The sequence below is a fragment of the Macaca fascicularis genome, chromosome 3 (assembly GCF_037993035.2).
Source record: "Macaca fascicularis isolate 582-1 chromosome 3, T2T-MFA8v1.1".
Classification (NCBI taxonomy): Eukaryota; Metazoa; Chordata; class Mammalia; order Primates; family Cercopithecidae; genus Macaca; species Macaca fascicularis.
The window spans coordinates 169,915,244-169,930,545 of NC_088377.1; the positions used below are offsets into that span (position 1 = coordinate 169,915,244).

The following is a 15,302-nucleotide window of genomic DNA, read 5'->3' on the forward strand; positions in this document are numbered from 1 at the left end:
GGGTTGGTTCTTAATGGAGAGGTTTGTTTTTGGAGCTGCTCTGCGCAGTGGGGACCAGAATAGGCCTGGGTTCCCAGCCCATCGCTATTCCTTACCAGCTGCAGATTCTAAGGGAAGTCATTTAACCTCCCTGGAGCTTAGTTTCCTTATCCCTGAAGCCCAAGGATAAAACAAAACAAAACAAACCCATCATGTAAAATGGGGAACTGCAAACGATGCAGGTGAACCAAGCCTGCCACCCCATTCACAGGCTATGATAAGGAAAACCTGGCTACATCTGGGACCACCCCCGCAACCCCCACTTTGTACATAGGAAATACGGGGTTGAGGATGGAGACCCACAGTGAGTCCAGAGCGTCCCCAAAGGCCGCAGTGCCCGCCTGGAGTCCTCCAGAGAGCACGCACTCCCTTGGGTGCCAACCAGAGACAACTCGCCCTGAGGCTTGGAACTCGATTCTCCGCGTGCCAGAGAAGGGGTGGGACTGCAGAACCCCCCAACCCCCCATTCTGGGTAGGGGCACCTGGCTCAGGCCGGCCGCTCCCTCTAACACTGGGCTTCCCGGGCTTACAGGGCCGTCGGGGCCGAGTCCTGGTTCGCTCCCGCCCGGAGGCCGCGCCCGGGCCAGCGAGGGCGCCACCGGATGCCCCAGCCCGCTCCACGGAGCCCCTCACAGTCACCCCCGCCGCGGCCGCGCCCCGCACCTTCCCGAGGGGCCGATCCTTGCGCCATAGTCGCGCCAGAGCCTCTGGCGGGACATCGAGGACTTCTCGCTCCTGCCAGCCAACCCCAAATTTTTGGGAGGTACCCGAGGGTGCGCGCGTGGCTCCTGGTGAGCCGAGGCCCTCCCTCGAGGCCCCGCGAGGCGCACACTGCGGGCCCGGGGCTCGCAGCCGCCCCGCACGTCGCTACCCTGAGGGGCGGGGCGGAAGCTGGCGTTTGGAGTGCCCCGGGGCCTGCAGGGCAGTTGCGCAAGTTGTGAAGGGCCGCTATAAGAGGGGCGGGCAGGCATGGAGCCCCGGAGGAATCGCGGAGCCAGCGACTGCAAGGTAAGGCCCCGGCGCGCTCCTTCCTCCTTCTCTGCTGGTCTTTCTTGGCAGGCCACAGCGCCCCACCCCACTCTGGATCCCGGGGAAACTGAGTCAGGAGGGATGGCTTAGTTCTGGACTATGATAGCTTTGTACCGAGTTCTAGCCAGAGAGAAGGCTACTGGGATTGGAGGAGCGTTGGATTCGCTGCTGGGCTGTGCCGGTGCCCAAAAGGCAGGACTCTGACCTTGCAGAACTAGCCAGGTCCCTGGGAGACTGTCAGACCCACCAACCTCGTGGCATTCGCAGAGCTAAGATGCACTGGAAATTGCCTTGGGCACATCCGCAAAGATCAGGGTGTCCCACTCCGGTCTGGAGGAGACAAACTTGGGGGTAGGAGGGATGCAGATGCAAGTGATCAGTCTCAGACCTAGACATTGCCTTGCTCTGCAAGTAGGAATTCAGGCTTCATTTTCCAGGGAGTTCCTGACTTCTGAATGGGAGGGGCTGTATAAGGCCAATGCCCAGGAGGAAGGCAATGATGAGTAGAGGTGGGGGAAACAAGTGTCAGGAAGACTCAAAAATCTTCCAGAGAAATTGTGCAGGGTCTCACCAGATCTGTCCTCAAAGCCATGCAAATTGCCTTCTTTGCAATGCATACAATGAGGTGTCGTTGGGGTTTAGAACTGGTTATTAGCGAACCTCTAGCCAGGACTGCTAAATACGCGCTGTTGGCCCACCAGCCTCACATATAGTCTTCCTTCAGTCTGTGCTTGGTTTGGATTTCACTGTGGGTACCTTCGCCTTTACACTCCTGTTTCTATAGTTTAAAGATGGTGGTGTTTTGGGAAAGTGACTCCTTAAATACAATTAGGTCCAAGTGAGACAAGTAGCCTGGCTGTCATTTCAGAATAGCAACTTGGAAGAGGTGATTAATTTCTGTTGGAAGGGTGATCTTTGGGGAGGTGGGCGAAGAGCAGAGACTCGGTGGTACCGTTCCAGGAGCACAAGCTCTCTTCCTTTGCAGTGCAGAATGACCTCTGGCAGCCGGGGTTGTGTTTGTTCTGTAGGATTCTGAGCTGGGCCATGGGAAGCTGGAACCGGGGAGTGTTCCCAATCTCTTTCCTATTAGGATTGTCTGCAGAACCAAATATGGAGCCTTCTAGCAACGTGAGTGCTCCTGTTCTAATGCCCTTAGAAACAAGGCCACACTGATCATCTCTCTCACTTAGGCAGGGAGACAAAGCAAGAGACAAACAGTGGATGCTTTCAGGTTCCCTTCCCAAGCAGTTGTGGACATTGGGCTGAGGGGAACTTTTCCATGTTGGCTAAAGGAGCATCCTCCTCATATTTTGTACATTTTATACCCAAAATAACTCTTCTTGGTATTTGGGGAAATATTTTCCTCCCCCTCCATTCCAGGAAATGGCTCCAAGTGCCAAGGACAGAGCCAGGGAAGTTGCAATGAATTCCTGCCCGTCAGCCCCAGGCAGATGCCTCACACGTCTGAGTGGCCCATGCAGAGCGCAGAGGTGGCCACCACGGAACCTGGGTCAATGTCCCACCCCCACTTAGAACCCCCAGGGGCGTGGGAGCCAAGGAGAAAAGAGGGGCTCCAGGAAGGTAGAGTCCTTGTGTCTTGTGCATCTGTGAACAGCACTGGTGTGATTTAAAGGAAAATTGAGCCAAATTCTCTGGCAGTCAGTTACCCCATCCCCACCGGGGTAGGAGTCTGGCAGCCGCAGCTCCATTCTGGCCGGTTGGCAGAAAGTCTTGAAATTCTTCGTCCACACATTTGTCTCAGAGAAACAGAGAGGTTGTTTCTGCTTAAAAACAACACACTTGGTGTCTGGGCTCACAGACTCCTTTGCACTTATTCCACATGTGACAGCTGATGTGCCTTGTTGCTTAGCAGACAGCATGCTACCGTCTTTCCTGCTCAGTTTGTTAGCTCTCTGGAATGGAATCTATAATCAATGCCCATACCAACATTTCACTAATACCATAGGAGATTTAGTCTCCATCTGGGTGTACATTACATTTGCTCTGGGGTGCTCCAGGCTGGGGGGGTTGCCAAGGAAGAGAAGAGAAACCGCAGAGAAGATGGGAGGGCAGAGCAGGGGTCTCTGAGAAGGGCAGGGGTCCCAGAGTGCAGGAGCAGGAGCCAGGCTCACGAATGGGTCCATGGGAGGGAGTACCTAGGGATGACAGTCAAGATGGAGCAGAGCTTAGGAAGCTGAAGGGAATCCTGGCCCACCTGGGTGCTAGAGGGCACATAGGAAGTGCAGGAAGCAGACCAAGGTCCCCAAGAAAGGGAGACTTGGACACTGAAGCATTTTCTGTCTTTATTAAGACAACTTCATAAGAATTCCTGCCGGGCCAAAGTGAATTCTAGGATGTGACTTTAAGATGGGAGCAAGTGAACCATTGAGGAGTTAGGTTACCCTGGTTAGCCAATGCAGATCGAGAATGGGAAATCTTTCATTTATTCATGCAACAAATATTTAATGAAGCCCTGCTGTGTTCCAGGCTTGTGGTAGATGCTGGAACAGGTACACGTGTCATTAACTGATCAGGGCAGCCTCTCCTTCTGAGTCTCGTTGGAGACTTCAGATGCCCCTCACACAGAGCTCGAGGGAGCCTCAAAAACTGATCAGAGGCCAGGCACCATGACTCATGCCTATAATCCCAGCACTTTGGGAGGCCAAGGCAGGTAGATCACTGGGGCCCAGGAGTTCCAGACCAGCCGGGGCAACATGGCAAAATCCCATCTCTATAAAAAAAAAAAAAAAAAAAAATTAACTTGATGTGGTGGTGCACACCTGTAGTCCCAGCTACTCGGGAAGCTGAGAGGTGGGAGAATTGCTTGAGCCCTGGAAGTCGGGGCTCCAGTGAGCCTTGATCACACCACTGCACTCCAGCCTGACAGAGCAAGACCCTGACACACACACACACACACACACACACACACACACACACACACACACACACAAGATTAGAGCTGACACAGGATAGAAACCTATCTGTATCTCTGATGAGATCAGATCTTTCTGATGAACAGAAAGAATGTAACCCCTGTACTCACACCCTGTCTGAGGGTTACATATGTTAACACGATTTCTCAAATGAGGCTTTTGGTTGCAAACAAGAGAAAATCGCTCATGCTGGCCCTGTGTTTTTCAAATTGTATATTGTAATCAACATTTGAAAAAAGAGCCAAGACTCTCAAGAGTGCATTACCCATGGTAAGGGTGAATTTTATTTCTTGACACTTATTTCTCTTACATGTATCTATTTTGTCTCAAATGAAAAATAGATCTATAAAGTTGAAAGCTATCCAAGTGAGTATAAGAAAAGAGTATCTCACCCTGAAGGCTAAGGACGGGGAGAGCCACCAGGCCTCACGAGGACCCAGGAACCACAAAGAAGGCTAGGAAGGAGCACAGGTGGTGACCGTACTCCGGTTCTCAGTGGCTATGTGGGCTCTGGTCTCTCTCAGCTGTCCCATGCACATGAGGCCAAATGTGGCTACCCTAGAGCTTCTGAGCCCTCAAGAGAGATGAACTGGACTTTCTGCAGCCCCACTGTAAGTTCCTAAGAGAGCAGTTGATTGACCCAATCAGGGTCAGGAGAAGGAATGTAGGAGGAAAGGGAGGAGAGAAGAGCCTCTTCGTCTCTTGCCTACCACTGGCAGTTGTAGCCAAGGGGGCTGGAGTGTAAATGCAGACATAGCCACCAAGGGTTGTGTATGTGTGTGTGTGTGTGTGTGTGTCTGTGTATGTGTGCCTTGGGTAGGTTAGATCTCCCAGCAGGTCCCTACTAAACAGACTTAAGTCCCCCAAATTTTAGCTCTCCAGCCTCACACACTCCACCCCTCTACCATAGTGAATTCTCCCAAACCAACCATGGTTTTCTCCAACTCCGGAGCTTGGCCTGGAATGCCCTGCTTCACCTCTTTTCCCTGGGGAATGCCTGTCTTTCAGGCCTCAATTCACATACTGCCTCCCTTTCAAAGCTCTCCTCCCGTCCCTAGAGTCCCTCTTCCCCTTTGTTCTTTGGGTTCTATGCTTCTTCCCTCATAAGCTCCACCAGGTTGTGTTAAAATGAGTTGTTCAAGCTTCTGTCTGTTCCAGTAGATTCTGAGCAACTTGGAGAACCAAGATCCAAACTTCACTGTCTTTATTTCCTCCTTTGTTCTTTCCTCATCCCCAGGTCCCTTCCAACTTGGAGTTGGAAGAAAGGAAGTTATGAAGAAAGGAAGGAAGGAAGGGTGGGAGGGAAAAACAGGAGGGGGTCCCATGGGAGAATGTGTATAGGGAGAGGACTCAGACTAGCTAAAGGTTTTCCCTTATAATTAATAGTAAATACCATGTTACCTGAATTTAATTCACAGTAGCATACCAAAGACTCTCTTTGCTCTCCCCACTGCTATTATCAGAAGGCTGTGGGCAGGCGTGATTTTGGCTCAGGAGGCCCTCCAGCCTGGATCTAGAGAGCAGCAGACACCTCTGCCCATCTCAACTACCACTTCGACACTGAGGTCCCCAGGATGGAGGGTCTGCCTCTATCTGCCTTGTCCCCTGCAATGGCGGGAAGGTGATGGAGCTCAGGTCTAGAGGCTACCAGCTTCTTAGGGAGGTAGGAGGTGGAGGGTGGGGTAGGGGTCCTGCACACAACCACCAAGTGGGGATGGGGTTGAGGGCCCACCTGAGGATGAGTAATAGTGAGGCTGGCGCAGAGGACCCAGGTGGAGGCAGACAGCAGAATTTGTGGTGGGGTGGATGGCACATTATATAAGCCTCTCTTGCTGCCCTGTTTACTGAGATTGTTTCATTATCTCTTTTGGTTTTTGTTTTTAAGAGATGGGGTCTCGCTCTGTCACACTGACTGGAGTGCAGTGTGTGATCATAGTTATGATCACTGCAGCCTCGACATCCTGGGCTCAAGCAAACTTCCCACCTTGGCCTCCCCAGTAGCTAGGACCACAAGCATTTGCCACCACACCCAGCTAATTTTTAATTTTTTTTTTTTTTTTTTTTTTTTTTTTTTTAGAGATGGGGTCTTGCTGTGTTGCCTAGGCTGGTCTTGAACTCCTGGGCTCAAGCGATCCTCCTGCCTTGGCCTCCCAAAGTCCTGGATTATAGGCTGAGCCACCGCACCCAGCCACGTTTCATCCGTGCAGCCCCAGGGGCTCCACGTTCTACTTTTTCTCATTTCTTCTCCAGGGCACCCATGGCTAGGGATGAGGGTAGAAGATGGGGCAGCAGGGCCTTGATTAAAGGAGAAGGAAGGCAGCCTGTGGAGAAGGTGGCCCAGGGAATGCAGAGAGGAGCAGGCTGTGAGGGAGATAGCAGAGTGCAGGCTGCGTCCCAAATGAGCACACCGCCCACTGTGAGCCCACCACCTGCCTAGAGACCCCTCTCCTCTCCAGCATCTGCTCCAGTAGCTCTCAGAGGAAAGAATGATGCTGTATCAACATTTCATCAGCTCATCTTTTCACTCTAAGAAAATGGCAGCTCCTAAATGTTCAAAACTGCTTTGGAAACTTCTGGAGAGAGGTTTTACAGCTCAAGCAGACAGCTGACCGCGGCCTTTCTTTCACCCCAACCCATGCTCTCCCCGTGCTTTCCTGCCACAGTTGCAGTGGGCCCTTGGGTCCTACATTTGCAGCCATTTGTCTCTGAGCTCAGACTTCCAATTCCAAGCGGCAGCTGGACAGGCTCACCAACATGTCCAGCCAGTACTAGGACATCAGCAGGAGCCCAACCACCTCTTTCCAAAACCTCTCCTCATGTGTCTCCTAGTTTCCATCTCCATCCTTCTAGTCAGCCAGGCTGAAAACACTTGCTCCTCAGGGTGCAGAAGGAAAAGCTTTGTCTCCATACCTGGTGCTCACTGCCCCTGCGATCCCAGCCCAAGTCCTCCCCCACTCCTCATCCTGGTGTCAGCTGGAAGCCGCCATCTCCTAAACCCACCTGTGTTCTTCTGCCTCTGCCAGGGCTGCCCTCTCCTCCACCTTCACAAACTCAATTCCTACGCATTCTCAGGTCCCTTATCAAATGCCACCTCCTCCGTGATGCCTCCCTGATTCCTCTGCTGGAAATAATGGTGATGACAGCTAAGGCGTTGGGGTTGGCTATGTGCCAGGCAAGAAGTTAGCACTTTACCTGCTTTATCTCATTTCAGCCACATAACAGCGACAGGTGGCATTATGATTCATATCATCCCCATCTGATAGCCAGGAAAACTGAGTCCCAGAGAGGTTAGCCACTTTCCTAGGGCCCTGTGCTCTGACTCAAGCACAGCTCTGAGGAACTCTAGCATTCCTCAGTTTAAGCATCATGACTTTCTTTGCTGAGTCACCCAAGGTATTTCTTCTGTTTGAATGTTCTTCCTTGGCCGGGCGCATTGGCTCAGGCCCGATGCGGTGGCTCACGCCTGTAATCTCAACACTTTGGGAGGCCGAGGTGGGCAGATCATCTGAGATCAGGAGTTCAAGACCAGCCTGGCCAACATGGTGAAACCTGCCTCTATTAAAAATACAAAAAAATGAGGCCGGGCGTGGTGGCTCACACCTGTAATCCCAGCACTTTGGGAGGCCGAGGCAGGTGGATCACCTGAGGTCAGGAGTTTGAGACCAGCCTGGCCAACATGGTGAAACCCCATCTCTACTAAAAATACAAAAAATTAGCTGGACATGGTTGCAGGCGCCTATAATCCCAGCTACTTGGGAGGCTGAGGCAGGAGAATGGCTTGAACCTGGGAGGCAGAGGTTGCCGTGAGCCGAGATTGCACCATTGCACTCCAGCCTGGGCAACAAGAGGGAAACATAGTATTAAAAAAAAAAAAAAAAAAAAATTATCCGGGCCTGGTGGTGCATGCCTGTAATTATAGCTACTCAGGAGGATGAAGCAAGAGAATTGCTTGAACCCAGGAGGCAGAGATTACAGTGAGCTGAGATCACACCACTGCACTCCAGCCTAGGTAAAAAACAAGACTCCATCTCAAAAATAAATAAATAAAAATAAATGTTCTTCCTTGCACTGAAGTTACATATGTAAATTCCCAAACCAGTTGCTTAAGGGCACAGTTTTGTTCTTTACTTATATTTTTAACAAATATCTTATGTAAGTAGTTGACAAAATCAAATACTGTGTACGCTACCTAGGCTTCCCTGGGAAAGCCATCAGCCTCTGCCCCATCCCTTCCCACTCCTGATTGCACTTTTCTGTGGTTCCATATCTTTTTCATGTCTGTTTCTGGCCCACAGTGGGCGATCAATACATATTAGCAGCCAACCATCAACCCTATATTGAGTAATTATGGGGTGTCAGGCACTATGCTTAATGAAATTGTATTAGGTTTGTACAAAAGTAATTGTGGTTTTTTTTTTTTTTTGAGACGGAGTCTTGCTCTGTTGCCCAGGCTGGACTGCAGTGGCCGGATCTCAGCTCACTGCAAGCTCCGCCTCCCGGGTTTACGCCATTCTCCTGCCTCAGCCTCCCGAGCAGCTGGGACTACAGGCGCCCGCCACCTCGCCCGGCTAGATTTTTGTATTTTTTAGTAGAGACGGGGTTTCACCGTGTTAGCCAGGATGGTCTCGATCTCCTGACCTCGTGATCCGCCCGTCTCGGCCTCCCAAAGTGCAGTAATTGTGGTTTTTAAGAGTAATGGCAAAAACAGCAGTTACTTTTGCACCAACTATTTGCTGCCTTGAATTATCCCTCCTCTCCTTGTCCCTAAACCCTGCTCCTCCTCCTCCCAGTCATTCTTCTTTCCCTTGTTGGGCCATGGCCAGGCCCCACCCAGGTACTAAGACTTAGGTGAACCAAGGAAGACTTAATGCCCACTCTTTTCAGATGCCCATGTTGGCATGCGTTAAGTTGGTTAGCATTAAGTTTGGCTGCATTTAGCAGAGACCCAAAAGAACAGTGGCTTTTAAAAGGCAGAGGTTATGTCTCTCACACACACCCAGCACAAGTCCAGAGATAGGTAGTCCAAGACCAGCATGGCATCTCAGCTCCATGAACCTCAGGAACCGAGCTCCTGCAGCTCCCTGCCCTGCTGTTGATAAGGTGAGGCCTTCATCCCCCTGGTTCAAGATGGTGCTAGAACGTTGGCTACCATATCTACAGTCCAGGCATCAGAATGGAGCAAGGGATGAAAAAGGAAGAGAAGAAGGCACACGGCAGTTCCTGAGAGCTGGCACAGGACACTTCTGCTTATATTTCACTGGCCAGAATTTAGTCACATGGCCACACCTAGTTGGGAGACTCTGAAACGTAAAGTAGTTATTCTAGATGGCCATATCCCTACCTAAGACTTGGAGTTTTCTATGACTGGGGAAGAACGGAAGACAAGATACTGGGAAAGACTAGCAGCCTCTACTAAAGGGGTGATCTGTGTTGATGTGTGTATGTGACGTGTGTATGAGTATTTGTGTTATGTGTTGTGTGTTGGTGGGGCAGATTCTTGCGAGCACTTTGCTCTCAGATGGACCTGCTACCAGTTCTCTCTGCAGACCCTCATGGGTTTCCCCTAAACCTGGCCTCTCCTATTAGGCAGCCTTACTCAGCGGCAGCTTCTCATCTCCATGTTTTCAAGGAACCACAATTTATTTCCAGCATCCACTGAAGCATATTATCCATGGTGATAGAGGTGGCTTATAAAACTGTTTTTCCACTTAGGTATTAGAGGATGGCCATTATATGAGAGTGACTATGACCACAGTTAATCTGGTAATAAATTCTCTTGAGTAGGAGGGTGTCATCAACACGTGAATCTTAGAAAAGGAGGCAAGCTGATCTTGTGTGGCGTGGGGAAGACCCAGAGACACCAGCGCCCTGTTGAGATAGCCTGTGGGAGGCAGTGGGCCAAATACTTGATTCACAGTTGGCTACAGGTAGTGTTGCCCTGCATTTCAAGCCCTGCCTGGTAATTATAATAATTTACTCCCCTCACCCTGCTCTGGACATGCACATGATGGCCAGGGGCTTCACAGGTTCATCTCATTTACCCTTTTGAGCCAGGTGGTGGTGTTAGCTCCATTTTGCTGAAAGGAAAGGATGCTTTAAGGAAGCAATTTTCCCAGAGACACAAAGCTAACAAGAGTGGAGCCTGAGCTGGAGCCTCGGAGCCTAATCACTACACCCGCCCATCTCTGCTAGGGTTTCATGAAATCGTATTGGGGATTAGCACTATTTAACTCTGTTACACAGACATTTGGTGTATTACTCAGGTAACAAGTAGTTAATAGAGGAAGTTTTACTTTTTTAAGACATAAATTTGCCTTTTCCCAAATTACTTGGTACATAGTACTTTTCATGTTTGAAGTTGAGATGGGGGTACAATACCATAGCTTCATTCCAGAGCAGGGTATTCATTCCAAATGCCATGTTCCCAGCAGATGCCCTTGACTGGAAATTGGGGTGTGATTTGGGCTTTTCCTTAAATCTTTGAGGGGCTGGAGGGGTGGGTGGCTTGCACTCCTGCTCTCTGGATCTGAATCCTGACTCTGACATGGACCTGTTTGACTTTGAGCAAGTTGACTCCTCTTCCTGAGCCCCATATTTTTCTCTTCTGTAAAATTCAGATTAAAAAAACATGGCTTTGATCAAACATTATAAATAATATATAGACAGACTGCTTGTTTTTATTGTATTGCCAGAAATGAAACCTACTAATATTGCCATCTATGGACAGAAAATGTATTACCTGTTTTCATCAAGACCCAGACGACGAAGAACATGAAAAGCGGAGATTAACTTTACTACCCTCTCCAGAACCTTCATCCTAATATTTACTTACATTTTATTATTATTTCAGGCTCATGCACATATACTTAGCATGGATCATTGGCCACAGACTTGCATACATTTAACTTTATTACCTTTTGCCTCATGTATCTCATTAAAACTTTGCTGCTTAATCAAGGATCTGCATATTATTTTAATTTTAGAATTCACAGTTCCAAGACTTTGGAAGTTTCAAGCGTTCTGGGTGAATGTGTTATGCTCTCTCCCGCCGCCATGTCTTTATGCCCCCTGATTTCTCAGCTACTATGGCAACCACTTTCTACTCTTAGTAGCCCATATTCAGTCCAATCCCCAGCTCAGGAGACACTTCTTCCAGGGAGCCCCCTGTGCGCTCTGGTGGTATCTCGTACCTGCCCTTTTTGCAAAGCTCTTTCCTCCTGGCTTAGAATGGCCCATTGACCTGTTTGCTTCTCCTATTAAACTGTAAGCCACTCGAGGGTAGAGAGCATCTGTTGTTCAGTATTGCATCCTCGGTGCCGAGCACTGTGTCTGACATATTATTTAGAAGGTCAGTAAGTGCTAGTGGGATTCAGGCTCCCAGTGGGTGGGAGAGAAAGGAAGTAAGGAAGCAAGTGGTAAAGGACATCACAGAGTATCAGCTTCTGTGAGAGAGAAATGCAGAGGACAGGTGAGTAGCATAATCGCTAACGATAGGGTAATGATAGAGCACATTTCACAACACTTTCAAGCCGTTTCACATGCATTATCTAATTTGATCCTCATAAAAGCCTAGAGACAGGTGTATTACAGGGATGAAGGTGGAGTATTTTGTAAATTAAAATTATTCAGTGAGTAAATGACTGGGTTCAAACCAGGCCTTAAAAATCTGTTCTTTTTCCCTTGAAGCACGCAATGAAGTCTACATCATCCCTACCATGTCCATTTGATCACACCCTGGCCTCACAGCTCTGTGGTCTACAGGATACCTCATGGTGGTTTTATTGACCAGACAATAATCCTCTTCCTAAGAGGATGTATTTCATTAATACATAGGTAGATAATGAAATGTCTTTGACTTTGAGGGGATGGTAGCCAGGGCAAAAAGCAAAGCTGATTTTCATTTCCATCCAGTAATGTGGTTGGTAATGGGTCAGATGGATGTATTCTGAGATACCAGCTCCTTGCAATGTGTGGTTCCTTCTGTTTTCAGGCCCAAGAAGCACATCCTGGGAAGGAAAATGTATTGGAGAACCCTGTGGGGATTCTTGTGGCTTTGGCCCTATCTGTTCTACATCCAAGCTGTGCCCATCCAAAAAGTCCAAAGTGACACCAAAACCCTCATCAAGACAATTGTCACCAGGATCAATGACATTTCACACACGGTAAGGAGAGTCTGCGGGGACAAAGTGGAACTGCAGCCAGCCTAGCACTGGTTCCTGGTGGGCCTGGACCCAGATAGTCCAAGAAACATTTATTGAATGCCTCCTGAATGCCAGGCACCTACTGGAAGCTGAGAAGGATTTGAAAGCACAGGGCTCCACTCTTTCTGGTTGTTTCTTTTGGCCCCTCTACCTGCTGGGATTCCATGGGTGAGTGGTTCTAATTCTAAACCACCCCAAGAACATTTGACTTTGCTACATGTTTCCATTTAAAAAATCATAGGATTTGGGCTGGGTGTGGTGGCTTGTACCTGTCATCCCAGCACTTTGGGAGGCCAAAGCAGGAGGATCACTTGAGTCCAGGAGTTCAAGACTAGCCTGGGCAGCATAGGGAGATCCCATCTCTACAAAAATAATAAAAAATATTAGCTGGGCATGGTGGTGTGTACCTGTGGTCCCAGCTAGGGGAGGCTGAGATGGGAGGATCACCTGAGCCTGGGAGGTTGAGGCTGCAGTGGGCCATGATTGTGCCACCACGTTCCAGCCTGGGCAACAGAGCAAGACCCTATCTCAAAATAAATAAATAAATAAAAATCGTAGGATTTGATTAGGCATGATGGGTCACATCTGTAAGCTTTAGGAGGCCAAGGCAGGAGGATCAGTTGAGGCCAGGGGTTCAAGACCATCCTGGGCAACATGGCAAGACTTCTATCTCTAATTTTTTTAAAAAAAATTAAAAATAAGAAAAAATCATAGGATTATCTGATATCATGAGGCCTTGGGTGCTTATTTTCACTCTACTAAGGGGAAACCCAGGCCTCAGAGATTAGCTGAGCCACATGCAGGCACAGCCATTGTCTCTTTCCTTCCTCTCCCCTCTGTCCCTGCCTTCTACGCTCGCCTTCCTCCCTGACTTCACTTCCTTGAATCTTAGTGCCTACGACTAGAGGGAGCCATGAAGTTCCTTGCAGCCCATTGGCTGTGCAAAACCCCCAGCAGCATCTCCTCGGGGCCTCTATCCCATCTCTAGATGTGCTTGTCATTAGGGTTCTTGTAGTTCCAGTTGATCTCTGGCCCCACCTCTAGAAGATACCCAAAAGAGTGAGTCTACCCTTTTTCACATTCAGCCCTCTACTGATTTGCAAATAGGAGTCAGTGCCCACCCTGGTCTTTTCTCTGGAGTCCAGTAGGCCTAGACCTTCTGCCATTTTCCTGATGAGGTCTATATTTGAAATTAGGAAGATTAAGTTTGAATCTTCACATTTCTGATGTCTAGGAGATCTTCAGCAAGTTCCTTAATGTCTTTAAGCCTTGGTTTCATCATCTGGATAATAGGGATATCACACACTATTCAGAAGGTTGTTATGAGACCTAAATTAGCTAAAGCAGGTGAATCCTCCTTACTCCCTGCATGCAGCTCTCCGGAGACCTCTCCTGGTCATTGTGGGTGTCTCATGGTGGTCTTGGGCAGTTAAGGAGAAGTTAGGTGTCCAGAAGCAAAGATGGCTCAGAACTAGATAGAGTCTTGGGCATTTTGTAGAGAAAAACTCTTGTCTCCTTTCAAAAATAATTAAAAAAAATTAGCTGGGCATATTAGCCACTCAGCAAGGCTGCACGTGATAGCTCCTGAGTGCCCCAACTTTGGGTGGTGTCAATACACGATATCACGGGAGCCCAGGGTAGTCACCACGGAGGTGTCAGCCTCAGTGCTGTGGGCAGATGGATGGGGAGAGCCCTCCCGGAACTGGAGTCACTGGAGCAGGGTTGGGGACCTCACTGAGGGTACGACCTTGATCTCTAAGGAGGAGGGACTGCCTGGAAAAGCTGACTGGGAGAGAGGACTCGGCTGGGGGTGAAAGGGACTAGAGAAAGCAGGGGGGGGGCGGTGCTTATGCAGGACCTCAGATTCCTGGGGAACAGACTCCACTAAATAAGACACAGGAAACCACGGCTGATTCTTCAGCAGAGGCCATGCAGAGACAGGAATGACCTGAGAAAGTCGGGAAGTGGAGGGAAGGATGGTGTGGGAAGAGCAGGAATCTTGGAGACCATCTTAGAGGCTTGGCAGTCACCTGGGCACAAGATACAAGGGCCTGAGCCAAAGTGGTGAGGGAGGGTGGAAGGAGGCAGCCAAGAGAATGACCCTCCATGCCCACCGGAAGGTGGAAGGCTCTGAGAGTGATTCCTCCCACGTGCTGAGCACTTGTTCTCCCTCTTCCTCCCGCATAGCAGTCGGTCTCCTCCAAACAGAGGGTCACTGGTTTGGACTTCATTCCTGGGCTCCACCCCGTCCTGACCTTATCCCAGATGGACCAGACACTGGCAATCTACCAACAGATCCTCATCAATCTGCCTTCCAGAAACGTGATCCAAATATCCAACGACTTGGAGAATCTCCGGGACCTTCTTCACCTGCTGGCCTTCTCTAAGAGCTGCCATTTGCCCTTGGCCAGTGGCCTGGAGACCTTGGAGAGCCTGGGGGATGTCCTGGAAGCTTCACTCTACTCCACGGAGGTGGTGGCCCTGAGCAGGCTGCAGGGGTCTCTGCAGGACATGCTGTGGCAGCTGGACCTCAGCCCTGGGTGCTGAGGCCTTGAAGGTCACTCTTCCTGCAAGGACTACATTGAGGGAAGGAACTCTGGCTTCTAGGTGTCTCCAGGAGACCATGAGAGCTGGGTGCGGTGGCTCACAAATGTAATCTGAGCACTTTGGGAGGGCAAGGTGGGTGAATCACCTGATGTCAGGAGTTCAAGACCAGCCTGGCCAAATGGCAAAACCCCGTCTCTAATAAAAATATAAAAATCAACCAAGAGTGGTGGCGCATACTTGTAATCCCAACTACTTGGGAGGCTGAGGTGGGAGAATCACTTGAACCCAGGAGGCAGAGGTTATAGTGAGCCAACATCTCGCCACTGCACTCCAACCTGGGTGACACAGGGAGACTCCATCTCAAAAAAAAAAAAAAAAAAAAAAAATCACAGTCATTGTTTCCCTGTTCCTCACCCCATCCACTCTTCTTCATTTTCATATATTTTACTTGTACATTTGCTTAATTAATATCTACCCCAATAAGAATGTAGGCTCTGCTGGGCACAGTGGCTCACTCCTGTAATCCCAGCACTTTGGGAGGCCGAGGCAGGTG

The 15,302-nt window shown here is 49.6% G+C and overlaps 1 protein-coding gene across 2 annotated transcripts; it reads left to right on the forward strand.

The window, feature by feature from the left end:
- Positions 1-1,018: 1,018 nt before the first annotated feature.
- LEP (leptin) lies at positions 1,019-14,966 on the forward strand. Of its 2 annotated transcripts, none has more exons than XM_005550685.4 (3): positions 1,019-1,047; positions 11,992-12,163; positions 14,390-14,966. In XM_005550685.4, exons 2-3 carry the CDS (start codon positions 12,020-12,022, stop codon positions 14,747-14,749), a joined length of 504 nt encoding a protein of 167 aa, XP_005550742.2. In that variant the 5' UTR covers positions 1,019-1,047; positions 11,992-12,019; the 3' UTR covers positions 14,750-14,966. The 2 variants fall into 2 exon arrangements, with proteins under 2 accessions (XP_005550742.2, XP_005550743.2); XM_005550686.4 differs by having other exon boundaries at positions 14,393-14,966.
- Positions 14,967-15,302: the final 336 nt, after the last annotated feature.

Coding starts and splice junctions, on each gene's coding strand:
- LEP (XM_005550685.4), top strand. CDS start 12,020: ATGTATTGGAGAACCCTGTGGGGATTCTTGTGGCTTTGGCCCTATCTG. Junction 12,164..14,389: donor TCAATGACATTTCACACACG/GTAAGGAGAGTC, acceptor CCTCCCGCATAG/CAGTCGGTCTCCTCCAAACA.